General features: G+C 44.7%; 1 protein-coding gene across 1 annotated transcript in view; it reads right to left on the bottom strand.

The window, feature by feature from the left end:
- LOC138970853 (uncharacterized) overlaps positions 1–13148 on the bottom strand; it is a 27776-nt gene extending 14628 nt beyond the window's left edge. Inside the window, exons 1-3 of the mRNA XM_070343407.1 lie at positions 12089–13148; positions 2068–2123; positions 1589–1792 (exon numbers count right to left, since the gene is read on the bottom strand). Of these exons, the coding sequence (XP_070199508.1) occupies positions 1589–1792; positions 2068–2123; positions 12089–12152 (324 nt within the window). The 5' untranslated portion in view covers positions 12153–13148. The remainder of the gene's footprint in view (positions 1–1588; positions 1793–2067; positions 2124–12088) is intronic.
- Positions 13149–15157: the final 2009 nt, after the last annotated feature.

The following is a 15157-nucleotide window of genomic DNA, read 5'->3' as shown; positions in this document are numbered from 1 at the left end:
TAGTCAAAACTTGACTAAATATAACAATGCGTGGAATCTCCATTTCACGGTTTTCGAGAGTTAGAGTGCGTGGAACCTCTAATTTAAGACGTTGACGATCAAATTCATGAAAATTCCATTTCACAAATTTGAAGAAGCTTCGACAAACATCTGTCGAAAAATGGAGGGGATGTTCAATTTCTATAGCCAAATTTCTCAATAAGTGTGACATGGTGTCATTGGTGACAATAAAGCTCTAACCACACGCTGGCCTGATCATTGACTCGGTTCTCTAACCACACGCTGGCCTGATCATTGACTCGGTTCTCTAACCACACGCTGGCCTGATCATTGACTCGGTTCTCTAACCACACGCTGGCCTGATCATTGACTCGGTTCTCTAACTTCATAATGTTCAGGGACAGTATCTAACAATTCAAGAAGGCGGTTGTTAAGAACTACATTTTGCAGACGGAGAGAACCGCGGCAGTGTGTTGCAACTGATACAAAATCGTGGTGAAAATCGAAATTTTTGACAATGTGTGACAGGGAGACTGCCGTCGCCCTTCACAGCAGGCTCTGCAGAGTTGTTGGCCTTTGAGTGCGAGCTATTTATAGCTCGCCGGCTAGACACCTGTGGATGTAGAGTTCTGTTTGTGATGGGGTCTGGCGGCTTCTGTCTCTCTGTATGTTCTTGGTTTCCTTTGCGTAACCAAAACAGTGTTTATAGGGCTAAAATTAGCTCTAAAATTCTCAATCCTGTTTGATTGGACTTCGCCTCCAAAAGTGATTGTTGTATTTCGGCACTCCAGTGGTGGCGCCAGTATCTTTTCAAATCGGTACACACACTTTTATGAAGCAAAGTGTCCAGAGAAAACCGGTAGACTGGTCGTTGGAACCAATAAGAGTCCAACTCAGAGTACTGGTTTTGTTGTTTTACCAGCGAAAAAACCCCGGTAGTTCTAAAAATCAAGCGGTAGGTCATACCGGCTGCCAATTTTGTTCCGGTATTTTCTCATTTCAACCGGTAAAATACCGGTAATTACCGGTTAACGCCAATTGTGACTCGGTTACATTTGGCGCCGCCCGACAGGGATGAGACTCGACATGGTAAGCACCAGGAAACGGAACGGAACGGCGTAAAGCCACTGGTGCATTTTCCGTCTCATCCAGACGGACCTCACACGGGGACTGGTCGCTTGGGTACAGAGGGTCCTGGGTTCGGAACTTTGGGGACAAAGTTCATTCAAACGGGGGCGAGTGTGACAGGGAGACTACCGTCGCCCTTCACAGCAGGCTCTGCAGAGTTGTTGGCCTTTGAGTGCGAGCTATTTATAGTTCTGTTTGTGATGGGGTCTGGCGGCTTCTGTGTCTCGGTATGTTCTTGGTTTCCTTTGCGTAACCAAAACAGCGTTTATAGGGCTAAGAAATTAGCCCTAAAATTCTCAAACCGGTTTGATTGGACTTCGCCTCCAAAGGTGATTGTTGTGTTTCAGCACTCGGTTACAAATGTAAATCAAATTCAGCCGTTAGACCGTATTTTTTAGTACAAGGGGCATAGCTACACGTTCGGCGGACGGAGAGAGTTAGTTCGGGATACTGTCCTTACCTGAGCACTATAGGAGGATCTTCCACCCATGCCAGCAGACGCCACCCAGTCTTCAAAGGATTGGCCCTGTCCCGCGTAGGACGGGTAACCACCCTGGTAGTCCCTCGAGGCTGCCTGGTCGTTGTTGCTGTTCGCTGCTGCGTCTGCCGCTAAAGCCCCGTTATCCGCTTGGGCGTAACGGTCACGTGATATGTAGGGAATTGGCTGAAAATTAGTCCTTCTTTTTATAAATGAATGTGTGCATTGAATCATGAATGCTGTCATATTTGTGTGAATTTTACAGCTTTTATAGGATATATTTATCCATTTTAATAAGAAGAAAACACTTTTAGATCCACAAAAAGCTGGCAAATGTCATTTAGGGCGGCGAAACTCTTCTATCAGATGTTGGATCCAATGCTCTTGCGTCTTACATGTGTGTGGTTCTGACGCCAAGCATGGTACGTTTTGAAGTTTTAAGTACTTGCAAAAGAAGTTACCTCATACTGTCTCGACGTGTCTCTCTTCTTCAGGCGATGTGTCGATTCAGATTCATCTGGGGAAAAAAGAAAAGTCAGTATCAAATGTCCGTCAAGGTAATACAGTGCGAAGTCTGAAACAGTGCTCGAGGTACTATCTAGAGCTCATGTAGAAACACGTTTTTCGTGTGCTGGTTTGTCCAAATAAACCTCATTGTGTAATTACCTTCCTCACCGTGTATATTCCGAGTAAGATTTGTTTTAAACTGTTGACAGGATTGTTAACCAGATTTGAAGTAACAATTGTAAAAAGATATGAGCTTTATTTGAAGAAAACATTGTGAAAAGACAATAGTGTTCTAGATGATCGAACTTGTAGCTAAGACCTGTACGCGTACGTGTAGATATTGCGTCACCCGTGACTCACTTTTCCCCCCAATGTTCAGTGGTTTTGCTCCCACCAAGACTACAGATCTTGGCTAACGCGTGACGTAAAAACTAGATTTGATGACAGTTACCCGTACACGTTCCCGTACACGTGCTGAAAAGTGCCGCATCTGGATCTTGTTAATGAACTCTTATGAACTTCTTCGCTTTACTGTGATAGACCTAACTGTAAACAGTTTCAAACACGGAGACCACCATGTAAACTGAAAAGGGACACAAATTTGAATCGGTCCCCGAAAATCCAAGCTTGAAGGGACATGAAACAACTCCACGTGTATATCATCTTCAAAATCACCAAACATTCCTCCATGGTTTTTATGATGGGATTAAGAGCAATTACATACCAAAACTGGTCTAAAGTCTGGGTGTACACTGTGCAGAGTGTAAAATGGCGTTGTTGAACCCATACCAAAACTGGTCTAAAGTCTGCGTGTACACTGTGCAGAGTGTAAAATGGTGTAGTTGAACACATACCAAAACTGGTCTAAAGTCTGCGTGTACACTGTGCAGAGTGTAAAATGGCGATGTTGAACACATACCAAAACTGGTCTAAACTCTGTGTGTACACTGTGCAGAGAGTGAAAGGGTGTTGTTTAATTGTTTTCGTAATTGACACCTATGTCAATCTTCAAAATTAAATCGGCAAACAATTATCTCTCTGTGCACAGAAATAGACAGGCTGTAAACTTGCGGTATGTATCCAAATGGAGAGGAAACCCTTATCCCATGTAAAAGCCTGGACATATCTTTAGTGGTTTACGTCATGGTTTAAACGGGAAGGGAGTTAATATCTAAGAAGGCTAATTTTATGACATTAATCAAAAATATAACGATCCATGTAAACAGAAAGTTCAATGCACTAACATACACGCTAACAACACGAAAGATACTACTTTCAACACACACAGACACTTAGACACACACACACACACACACGTACACAAACACACGCATAATTCAACACACACACACACACACACACACACACACACACACACGGCACACACACACACACACACATACACACACACATACACACACACACACACTCACACACACACTCACACACACACTCACACAGACATACACACACTCACAAACAAACACACAAACATACGCACGCAAGCATACACACACACACACACACACACACACACACACACACACACACACACGCACGCGCCCACACACTCACTTAATCACACACACACACACACACACACACACACACACACACACACACGATCACACACATACACACACAAGCTCGCACAAACACGCATCTATATATACGAGACGGACTTTTTAACGGAAATATCTTAATGTACCCAAGACAATTAATGTAATTTGCTTTTCCTACAAGAAACGTCTATGGTTTACTTTTTAAGTCAGTTTAGTTATTTTATTTTGCTTTGTTTTATTTTATTTCATTTTATTTTACTTTATTTTTATTTTATTTTTTAAATATTTGTATTTACTTTATTTTTTTATCTTATTGCATTTTATTTTAAGGAACGACGTACATTTTCTGACCCTTTATATATCCAAGCGCCTAGCTACCACTAAAAAAAAGGAAAGAAAGAAAAAAAGAACGAGCAAGAATTAAAATGAATTGACAAGACTGATTAGTTGCACTGAGATGGAACTGATCGCATAACCAAGATAAGGAGAGAGAAAGATCTGATAAGTGCGCGGGCAAGAAAAACGAGATTGCACGTATGTGTAGGCGTGTAATGCCTCGTCAGTGCTTTCAAAACAAACAAAAAACTCTTAAAGCGACAATACCCGTTTTAAAAAGATACATATGTATCTGCTTTTACCTGACACTCTGCCATTGAAGAGAGAGAGAGAGAGAGAGAGAGAGAGAGAGAGAGAGAGAGAGAGAGAGAGAGAGAGAGAGAGAGAGAGAGAGAGAGAGAGAGAGAGAGAGAAATCAAATCAAATCAAATCAAATTTTATTTTTCGAGGGTTGTGGCATAAGCAATACAACGAGCTTTTTTTCAACCAGCCCTCGCCCAGAGAGGGGACTAATCTAATCACATATTTACACGGATATTAACGTAGAAAAAAAGGTAGAGAAAAACAACAACATATGAATATTTACACATTACATATTATACACAAATATAAAGCGTCGTATATGTAACGTAGTGAAAACAATGCTGAATACACATGCATGAGTAAATGTGTTATTAAAGCTTTGAGTGTTTTTGTGTGGATATAATGAACACTGATGCTTTGGACAAATGAAAATATAACCAAACGATGTCTTCCATCACTGTGATTTTTCGTAATTTAACATTAAATACAGTGAAAGGTGTTTTTTGAAAGTATTGAGACTCATTGGGACTCTCACAAATTCCGGGAGAGAATTCCACAGGACGCTACCAGAATAGGCTAAGCTTGATTTGAAGAGATCTATCCTTAGAATTCGGACGTTAAACTTTCGGTTTGGTTTTACTTTAAAGAGAGAGAGAGAGAGAGAGAGAGAGAGAGAGAGAGAGAGAGAGAGAGAGAGAGAGAGAGAGAGAGAGAGAGAGAGAGAGAGAGAGAGAGAGAGAGAGAGAGAGAACTAATCCTACCCGACTCAGCTCACTCAACAAAAGCTAAGCAAAGCAAATTAAACTAAATTAACTAAACCAAACTAAACTAAATAAACTAAACTAAACTGAACTAAACTAAACTAAACAAAACAAAACTAAACTAAACAAAACAAAACTAAACTAAACTAAACTAAAAAGGAATTTCTGCGTAACAAACAGCATATTAACTAATGTCTCCAATGACTCAAGATGTCGTGTATATTTTACGATATAACAACTCAGTTTGAAGGCAATGCATAAGGAGTTACTGAGATGTACGTATCATTGTCCCCTAAAACAGCTTCAAAACCGCCTTTTCATAGCTTCTGAGTAGAATGACACCTACACCGTTCACCATGCTAGACAAGATAGTGAACAAAACCGAATTTGTTAGATACAAGTGTGATTGTTCCTTCCAGTGACATGCAAGACTTGTTCCGTTTCAGCGATTTTAACGTGGAAACCTTGCTTTTGTGCATTGGATTTTTAGGGATGTCTGTGTTGTAGGTTCCACTGTATAGTCACTACGCCATGCAAAATCAACCTGTTTGCTGAATATATGGTACGAGAGTAGCTGGCCTTTCTGGTCATATATATAACTGGTTTTACAATTAACGGGCCCATCTCAAAGATCTTTACTTCTTCTTCTTCTTCAGCGTTCGACGATGGCTGTGTCTAGATTCTTTGGCCCGTGATGTTGACGAAGTGGGCTGTCATTTCCAGGTCCTGAGTGCTGCCCCATAGCTTGGTGTGCAGCGATGCCCCTGTGGGCCAGACATTTTTCCTCTCACTGCAGTGGAGTTGGCAGGTCTGCAGGAAGTGGTCCGGTGTCTGGTCCGCCTCTCCACAAAGATCTTTACTAAAACGCATTTGCCTAGTTTTTGATGACGGGTAGTATAGATATGTCATGTTTACTCTGAAAAGGTGCTCACAATGAATAAAAATAAACTGAGCAAAAACATTATTGCACCCATTTTCGTACCCATACTAAAACATTTATTCCCGTGTCATTTCATTCAAACTTTATGAGCCATTAAAGGCCTTTCACTTGGCTATATGACATACTTTTCGGATCAAAGATTTCTGTTATAGGTATCACATTTGATTTTGTCTACCATTGTCGAAGGAATTGTCCGACAAACTCAAAGCATCCGCTACCTGGGTATCAGCTCACTACCCACTCAGTTAGAGTTTTGATTAAACGTAAGTGTCGAATCTGTCTCACAAAAGATTTGTTTGCTTCGAAAGAACACGTGTGGCTGAAATGGTGAAAGAGAAATAGATAAGTACCATTCGAGATAACACGTGCCCCTTTAAAAGTGATACCTGACGAATATCTATGCCATCCGAGCTATGTGGTTGTTTTTCGGTTGCTATTTTCTTTTTCGGAGCACATTTTCTTTTCGGAAATTGACAGCTGAGGCCACAAAATAATCACCTTTTAACGAGAAAAGCTTTGGGTAAATCACTTAACTCAAGGAAACGTCAGACTGTTGTAAATTACGCACAGACAGCTGGTGCAAAGAGTAGGAAACACAGCCCGTCATTTTGAGCATCGCAACTTCACAGTTATGCCACTTAAATTGTCTATTTCTAGACATTCCTCGTCACAAACGAGCTTTTGATAGGCTGCAGGAAGTCGATGTTTTTCTCATAAGCCGTTTCTTTTTCCTCATAAGCTGTGTCTTGTTTGTTTGACTTCCACGTTCCGCATCAAGTGTGACGACTACAAAAATAACTTATTGGCATTGAAAAAATACTCCCGCGGCATCGTCTCCCCTCTAATTGCATTCAGACGTGTGATTGACAGCTCAACACGTGCTGTCAGTTTCGCTTTCACTTCGACTACAGGCTCGAAGAATTTCTGTTGCCGAAACTGCTGATGAAATACTGATAGTCGAGACTAATGTCAAATATGTGTGTGTGTGTGTGTGTGTGTGTGTGTGTGTGTGTGGAAAGAATGTTTGTTTAGTTCAGTATTTGATTTGAGCGACAACAACAATCTATTTTTGCACCTTCAATCAAATCTAGTTGATGTCAACCATCCCAAACCTGGCCGAATATTAAAATAAGCCAGGACCGCACTACCAAACAATATAGGACCATGCCAGAACCACACTACCAAACCAGGACCATGTGAGGACCACACTACCAAACCAGGACCATGTGAGGACCCCACTACCAAACCAGGACCATGTGAGGACCACACTACCAAACCAGAACCATGTGAGGACCCCACTACCAAACCAGGACCATGTGAGGACCACACTACCAAACCAGGACCATGTGAGGACCCCACTACCAAACCAGGACCATGTGCGGACCCCACTACCAAACCAGGACCATGTGAGGACCCCACTACCAAACCAGGACCATGTGAGGACCCCACTACCAAACCAGGACCATGTGAGGACCCCACTACCAAACCAGGACCATGTGAGGACCCCACTACCAAACCAGGACCATGTGAGGACCCCACTACCAAACCAGAACCATGTGAGGACCCCACTACCAAACCAGGACCATGTGAGGACCCCACTACCAAACCAGGACCATGTGAGGACCACACTACCAAACCAGGACCATGTGAGGACCCCACTACCAAACCAGGACCATGTGAGGACCCCACTACCAAACCAGGACCATGTGAGGACCCCACTACCAAACCAGGACCATGTGAGGACCACACTACCAAACCAGGACCATGTGAGGACCACACTACCAAACCAGGACCATGTGAGGACCCCACTACCAAACCAGGACCATGTGAGGACCACACTACCAAACCAGGACCATGTGAGGACCCCACTACCAAACCAGTACAATGCCAGGACCCCACAACCAAACAAGGACCATGCCAGGACAAAACTACCAAACAATATAGGACCATGCCAGGACCACACTACCAAACCAGGACCATGTGAGGACCACACTACCAAACCAGGACCATATGCCAGGAACGCACTACCAAACCAGGACCATGCCAGGACCGCACTACCAAACAATATAGCAACATGCCAGGACCACACTACCAAACCAGGACCATGCCAGGACCGCACTACCAAACAATAAAGGACCATGCCAGGACCACACTATCAAACCAGGACCAAACCAGGACCATGTGAGGACCACACTACCAAACCAGGACCATGCCAGGACCGCACTACCAAACAATAAAGGACCATGCCAGGACCGCACTACCAAACAATATAGGACCATGCCAGGACAGCACTACCAAACCAGAACCATGTGAGGACCACACTACCAAACCAGGACCATGCCAGGACCGCACTACCAAACAATAAAGGACCATGCCAGGACCACACTATCAAACCAGGACCATGCCAGGATCGCACTACCAAACTATAAGGACCATGCATGCCAGGACCCCACTACCAAACTAGGACTATGCGTGGACAAAACTACCAAACCAGGACCATGCCAGGACCCCACTACCAAACCAGGACCATGCCAGGACCACACTACCAAACCAGGACCATGTCAGGACCACACTACTAAACCAGGACAATGCCAGGATCCCACTACCAAACCAGGACCATGCCAGGACCCCACTACCAAACCAGGACAATGCCAGGACCCCACTACCAAACCAGGACCATGTCAGGATCACACTACTAAACCAGGACCATGCCAGGACCCCACTACCAAACCAGGACCATACCAGGACCCCACTACCAAACCAGGACAATGTCAGGACCACACTACCAAACCGGGACCATGTCAGGACAACACTACTAAACCAGGACAATGCCAGGATCCCACTACCAAACCAGGACCATGCCAGGATCCCACTACCAAACCAGGACCATGCCAGGACCCCACTAACAAACTATTTAGGACCATGCCAAGACCCCACTACCAAACCAGGACAATGCCCGGACCACACTACCAAACCAGGACAATGCCAGGACCCACCACCAAACTATATAGGACCATGCCAGGATTCCACTACCAAACCAGGACAATGTCAGGACCCCACTACCAAACTAGGACTATGTCAGGACAAAACTACCAATCCAGGACAATGCCAGGACAAAACTACCAAACCAGGACAATGCCAGGACAAAACTACCAAACTAGGACCATGCCAGGACCCCACTACCAAACTAGGACAATGCCAGGACAAAACTACCAAACCAGGACAATGCCAGGACAAAACTACCAAACTAGGACCATGCCAGGACCCCACTACCAAACTAGGACAATGCCAGGACAAAACTACCAAACCAGGACAATGCCAGGACAAAACTACCAAACTAGGACCATGCCAGGACCCCACTACCAAACTAGGATCATGCCAGGACCACACTACCAAACCAGGACCATGCCAGGACCACACTACCAAACCAGGACCATGCCAGGACCCCACCACCAAACCAGGGCAATGCCCGGACCACACTACCAAACCAGGATCATGCAAGGACCCAACTTCCAAACCAGGACAATGCCAGGACCCCACAACCAAACCAGGACCATGCCAGGACCACTTTACCAAACCAGGACCATGCCATGACCCAACTTCCAAACCAGGACAATGCCAGGATCTAGGACCCCACAACCAAACCAGGACCATGCCAGGACCCCACTACCAAACCAGGACCATGCCATGACCCCACTACCAAACCAGGACAATGCCAGGACCCAACTTCCAAACCAGGACAATGCCAGGACCCTACAACCAAACCAGGACCATGCCAGGACCCCACTACCAAACCAGGACAATGCCAGGACCCACCACCAAACTATATAGGACCATGCCAGGACCCCACTACCAAACCAGGACCATGCCAGGACCACACTACCAAACCAGGACAATGCCAGGACCCCACTACCAAACCAGGACCACACTTCCAAACCAGGACAATGCCAGGACCCCACTACCAAACCAGGACCATGCCAGGACCCCACTACCAAACTAGGATCATGCCAGGACCCCACTACCAAACTAGGATCATGCCAGGACCCCACTACCAAACCAGGACTATGCCAGGACCCCACTACCAAACCAGGACCATGCCAGGACCCCACTACCAAACCAGGACCATGCCAGGACCCCACTACCAAACTAGGATCATGCCAGGACCCCACTACCAAACCAGGACCATGCCAGGACCCCACTACCAAACTAGGACCATGCCAGGACCCCACCACCAAACCAGGACCATGCCAGGACCACTCTACCAAACTAGGATCATGCCAGGACCCCACTACCAAACCAGGACCATGCCAGGACCCCACCACCAAACCAGGACCATGCCAGGACCCCACTACCAAACCAGGACCATGCCAGGACCCCAGCACCAAACCAGGACCCCACTACCAAACCAGGACCATGCCAGGACCCCAGCACCAAACTATATTGGACCATGCCAGGACCACAAGGCCAACTCTTGATACGCTATACAACCAGGACCAACGCTACCAAACCACAATAGTTTTAAGAGTGACAAGCTGCTCCACCCGGCTACAGCGGCCTTGGGTAGCGTTTGATGAAAGATCGGATAGTTGGTTGACACTCACAGTGTTAAAGTTAGCATGTTCTACTATTTGGTGAACTCCCATCCCCAACCGTAGTTATTGGTTTGCAACAAAAAATGCTGCATTATTATGTATCTTGACAAGAACAATAAAACATGGAAAGAGAACAAAAAGAAACTAAGAACCAATCAAAGAAACAAATAAACGCACTACTGAACGAACGAATGAACGGACAGACAAACTGACAAACAGGCAGACCACATACTATGTACTGGTTGCGCACTTTACGACACGTGAAATCTATTGCCCGCTTTATGGCAGACCAAGTGTGTGCCCAGTACACTGCTGTAGTTTGACCTGACTGATGACCAAGGCTGGCGACTACTCTGTAATATATCTATACTCTTCACAAGAAGCTACGTAATATAGCTTCAGGTGTGTCCACAGTATTCGGTTAAAACACGGTGCAATTCCAATTCTAGTCATTAACCGAACCTGGCTAAAAAAAAATTAAAAAATAGAACCTATTTGTTTGTTAAACAGTGTTTTATAGCTTGTCCTATGAGCTGTAACTGAACCAACTCTTCAAAGCTGTTCTTGTAGTAAGCTGTGAATTCGTGTTGTGTCGCAATACATACAAGGATTTACTTTGAGTACAGTTTGCAGTCGTAGTCAGTTTAAAGAAGCTCCATACAAAACATGTTATTGTGAGCCTTTTTTTCTGTTCATTCCAATTTTCTTTTAAACTTAAACAAAACATGTCAACATTGAAACTCAACATGAACCTTCAAACGAGCAATAGTACAGGCCAATCGAAACATTTACCGATTTTCTATTTACCTCTTTAAATTCAGCTGGGCCTTCTGTTTTAGCACACAGTGCATGGAACGCGCCTCTTGGCTTACCGTGTTTTGCTTCATTGCTATAGTTGCATGTATGCGGCATTATATTTTACAAAGTTGTCGAATAAATTATTTAACATGAACAGTACATGCCAGGTTCTGTCACCAAGCGTTTTTTTTGTGGCTTAATTTCTTAGGAAGAGTATGGGTGAAGTTTGACCTGCCGCAGGAATGAATGACAACGTAGTGCCCAGGTGCTTGGGACTCTGCCACAACTACAGTGCAAGACAGAAGTTACAACAGGTACTGCACACGATCTGTTTGTCTGTCTGTTTCTGTTTCTAAGCCCCTTCACATATTTTTCTTAACGCAGTTCAAACCATTTTTTGTACCAATCCACCCCTCTCTAATTTGTGACTATCATACTAACACCATGATCGAATGGACCGTGACATTATCATACCTGCTCGGACCCCTTACCGAGGGCTGACCCCGTGAAGTTATTGTGACGTTATAGATCTGGGACTTAAGTATCCAATCTAACTTTTGTTACAATTCTGTAAGAATTGAATAAGGTACTTAAACTCTTTCTCACCCTCTCTGAGATTTGAGTAACTATTTGGATTTTCAAAACAACCTTCGCTGTCAGATACCTGAAAGATTGTCACTCACCGTCGATTTCCGATGCACACGACCTCAGCACTGCAAGGAAGACGAGCGCCACGTGCACTTTCATTCTGACTGCTTGCTGCTGCTTTTTGCACTGCCTTGTGCTCTTCGCTTCTGTCACACACACTTTTCAGACGATTGACACCCGTGGCAATGTCCTGCGACACACCCTCAAGGCCGTTTGGGCGATTACTTTTGTATCACAACGGCTTGACAAACAGTAACGTTGGCAGAACTGAAGATCACGTTGAATATTATCTTTATCATATATATAGGTTTTTTTTAAGAGGGTGTCTGCAGTACTTATAAGGACATTTGTTTCGCAGTAAATATTTGAAATAGACTTGCTCCGCTGATGTTTTCTCGGCGTTGATGTTTTATAGTCTGGTGTGTCTCCGCTGCCACTGAGTATCCACGTGCGTTTGATAGACACTAAAGATATTTCACGGGATTAGTCTTCCTGGTGACTGACTCAGCAGTGCTACTCGATCAAATTAAAATCACAAGAATATATAACCTCATACCGAATTTCAAGTGAATTTCACAGTTTAGATAATGAAAAGAAAACAAAAATCCACGGAGATTCAATACAGTTTCTTTGCAATTATTGGATGATAATATGTTCTCCTTCCGTTTTCACGTGCACACTGTGACAGGAATGCACTCCGTACCACTCTCACTGAGAAGGCTTGCAGAACGATTAGCTATCTGAGCATTTAATGAACAGATAACACACTAGTTGCAGCACCGCCTGATTTCAGCTGCTAATTAGCAGCGGGAAGAAAAACAAAACACGATGGATAAGAACTCAAAGAGGCCAATCAGCGTACGCTCACAGTCTATCAGTATCTCTCAGTCCTCGTGTGTATTGTCTGTTGGTGTCATTCGCAAATCACTTGCGATTGCTGGCGAAGCTGGCGCGCTGCACCGACCGAGTGCGTGAAATGGATGGGGTTAAACCACGTGTATATATCTCCCCACACTCACACACCCACATCCACCTCATGACAGTGATGAACAGGGGGAAAAGGGCGAGGGATCAGTTGAAGTAGGCTTTTGCTCTAGCACTGCCAAGACAAGAAGGCTTTAGCCACAGGAGTGTGGATCAAGATGAGGCTGTTGAGGTCACCATCACACTCATTCACATACACACTCACTCACAAGAATGATGGTGAAAAGGAGAGGAAGAGTGACGGATCATATAAAGTAGGCCCTTGCTTTAGCACTGCCAAAGACAAGAAGGCTTTTGCCACAGGAGTCTGAATCAATATGAAGCTGTTCTGTCTGGCCGCCATTGCACACTCATTCACTTGCACATTCACTCACAAAGAGAATGGTGAAAAAGAGAAGAAGGGTGACGGCTCAGTTAAAGAAGGCCCTAATTACTCTAGTATGCAAAGACAAAGCGGTTTTTGCAACCGGAGTCTGGATCAAAATGAGCGGCTATTCAGGAATCGAATTCTCGACCTATTTCAAGCCGTAGACAGGCGGTCCCGTGAGCCCATCGCCTAAAGCCGAATACAAACATTTAAATCTTTGTGGTATTAGTTTCTGACGTCGACAAAGGGGCCAGGTACTTCCGATGTACAGCGGCATTTAAAAACTACAAAAGCCTGCTCAGTCTTGTGCTATACTGCAAGGGAATGTGCCACGCACATTGATACAATCTCCTGTTGCCTGTGCTACAGAAAGGTATCGTGGCAGAAGACGCGGCAAGGTATATAAGAACGGAGATTGAGAGAGAGAGACACTCAGTCGGTGAGAGAAAGCCAATAGACTTCAGGAGGGTGGGGGTTAGGAGGGGGGCATTCTGCACCGGCGCGGTCCGCGTGCCTCCGATGCCAGAGAGACCTACCTGAGACTGCATAAGTACCAGAACGCCAATCACATACAACTTGACTTCTGCTCCCCCTCAACCTCAACCCCCTTAAGCCTCATTTAGTTGTTGTAAAAAACAACAAGAACCAAATAAAATAAACAAAATATTCGGGAAGTCTTCGCAATGGCGCATTCGGGCTCAATCAAGGACAGCGTTATAATCCTTGTGAAATGAAGTGACATCATCGTCATCACCCCCTTATCCCTCCCAGTCTTACATCCTTACTGTACTCTCTCAGCATAGTCTCGGCTACCCTCCTTCTCCCTACATACCTCCTCCCCCCTACTCCCCTACCACCCCACCCTCCTGCATTCTCAAACCTTTCAGTCTCTCATCTGAACTGCACTTGTTTCACGCAAATCGGCATTTGCACTGTATGCATTGCGTCAGTCAGGTAATATGGAAATGTTGTCGTACTCCCTATTGCCACATTGCTCTCATCTGTTGCATGGTGCCTCCGCCCAGTCCCACCTGAGTCCCACCTGCTTCGTGTAAGGTGGTGTTCTAGACATCGACAGCTGACTATGTGTCCGGGGGGGAGAGGGGGGGGGGGGGGATGGAAATCGGTGTAAAATTCTTATTATCACTTTAAGTTCGAGTTCTGCTTATACCCATCTCTCCCCCTCCCCACCAATTTTTTTTTCTCTCTCTTTCATTTCATGCCTTTCCTTTTCTTTTCTCTTTTCTGCTCTTCTTTTATTTTTATTTATTTTTTTTTTTTTAGTTCAAAGTAAACGCAGTCAAACAAACTTTTCCCTGTAAGATTTCCGTCATTTTTTTTCAAAACAGTGATCTGGTCACGGCTGTGGCATAAAGTAAATACGTTCCAGTCGGTAATGTATTCTGGAACCTCTTCTCTGTGTATCTGCTCGTCGGTGCCTTTCAACCTCTAAACGCTTAAAGTGCCAATAAATATTCGCAAAGGCGCATTCGGGCTCAATTAAAAATTCAATTTACGCTTAAAGTGCCGTTCACACGTCGGACCAAGTTTTCGGCCGAATTTTGTTAATTGGAAATTGGCGAGGGCAAATCGGTAAGAATTTGACTTTTCCATTTTCATTCGACTCAAAACCGTTTTTGAGCACTGATCAACTTATTCGCCGATTTTGCAGTGACTTCTCCTGACGCGCACGCGCGCACGACGCGCGCGCGTGCGTGTGTGTGTGTGTGTGTGTTTGTATGTGTGTGTGTAT

The sequence above is a fragment of the Littorina saxatilis genome, linkage group LG7 (genome assembly GCF_037325665.1).
Source record: "Littorina saxatilis isolate snail1 linkage group LG7, US_GU_Lsax_2.0, whole genome shotgun sequence".
Classification (NCBI taxonomy): Eukaryota; Metazoa; Mollusca; class Gastropoda; order Littorinimorpha; family Littorinidae; genus Littorina; species Littorina saxatilis.
This window is presented reverse-complemented; position numbering and strand designations above follow the sequence as displayed.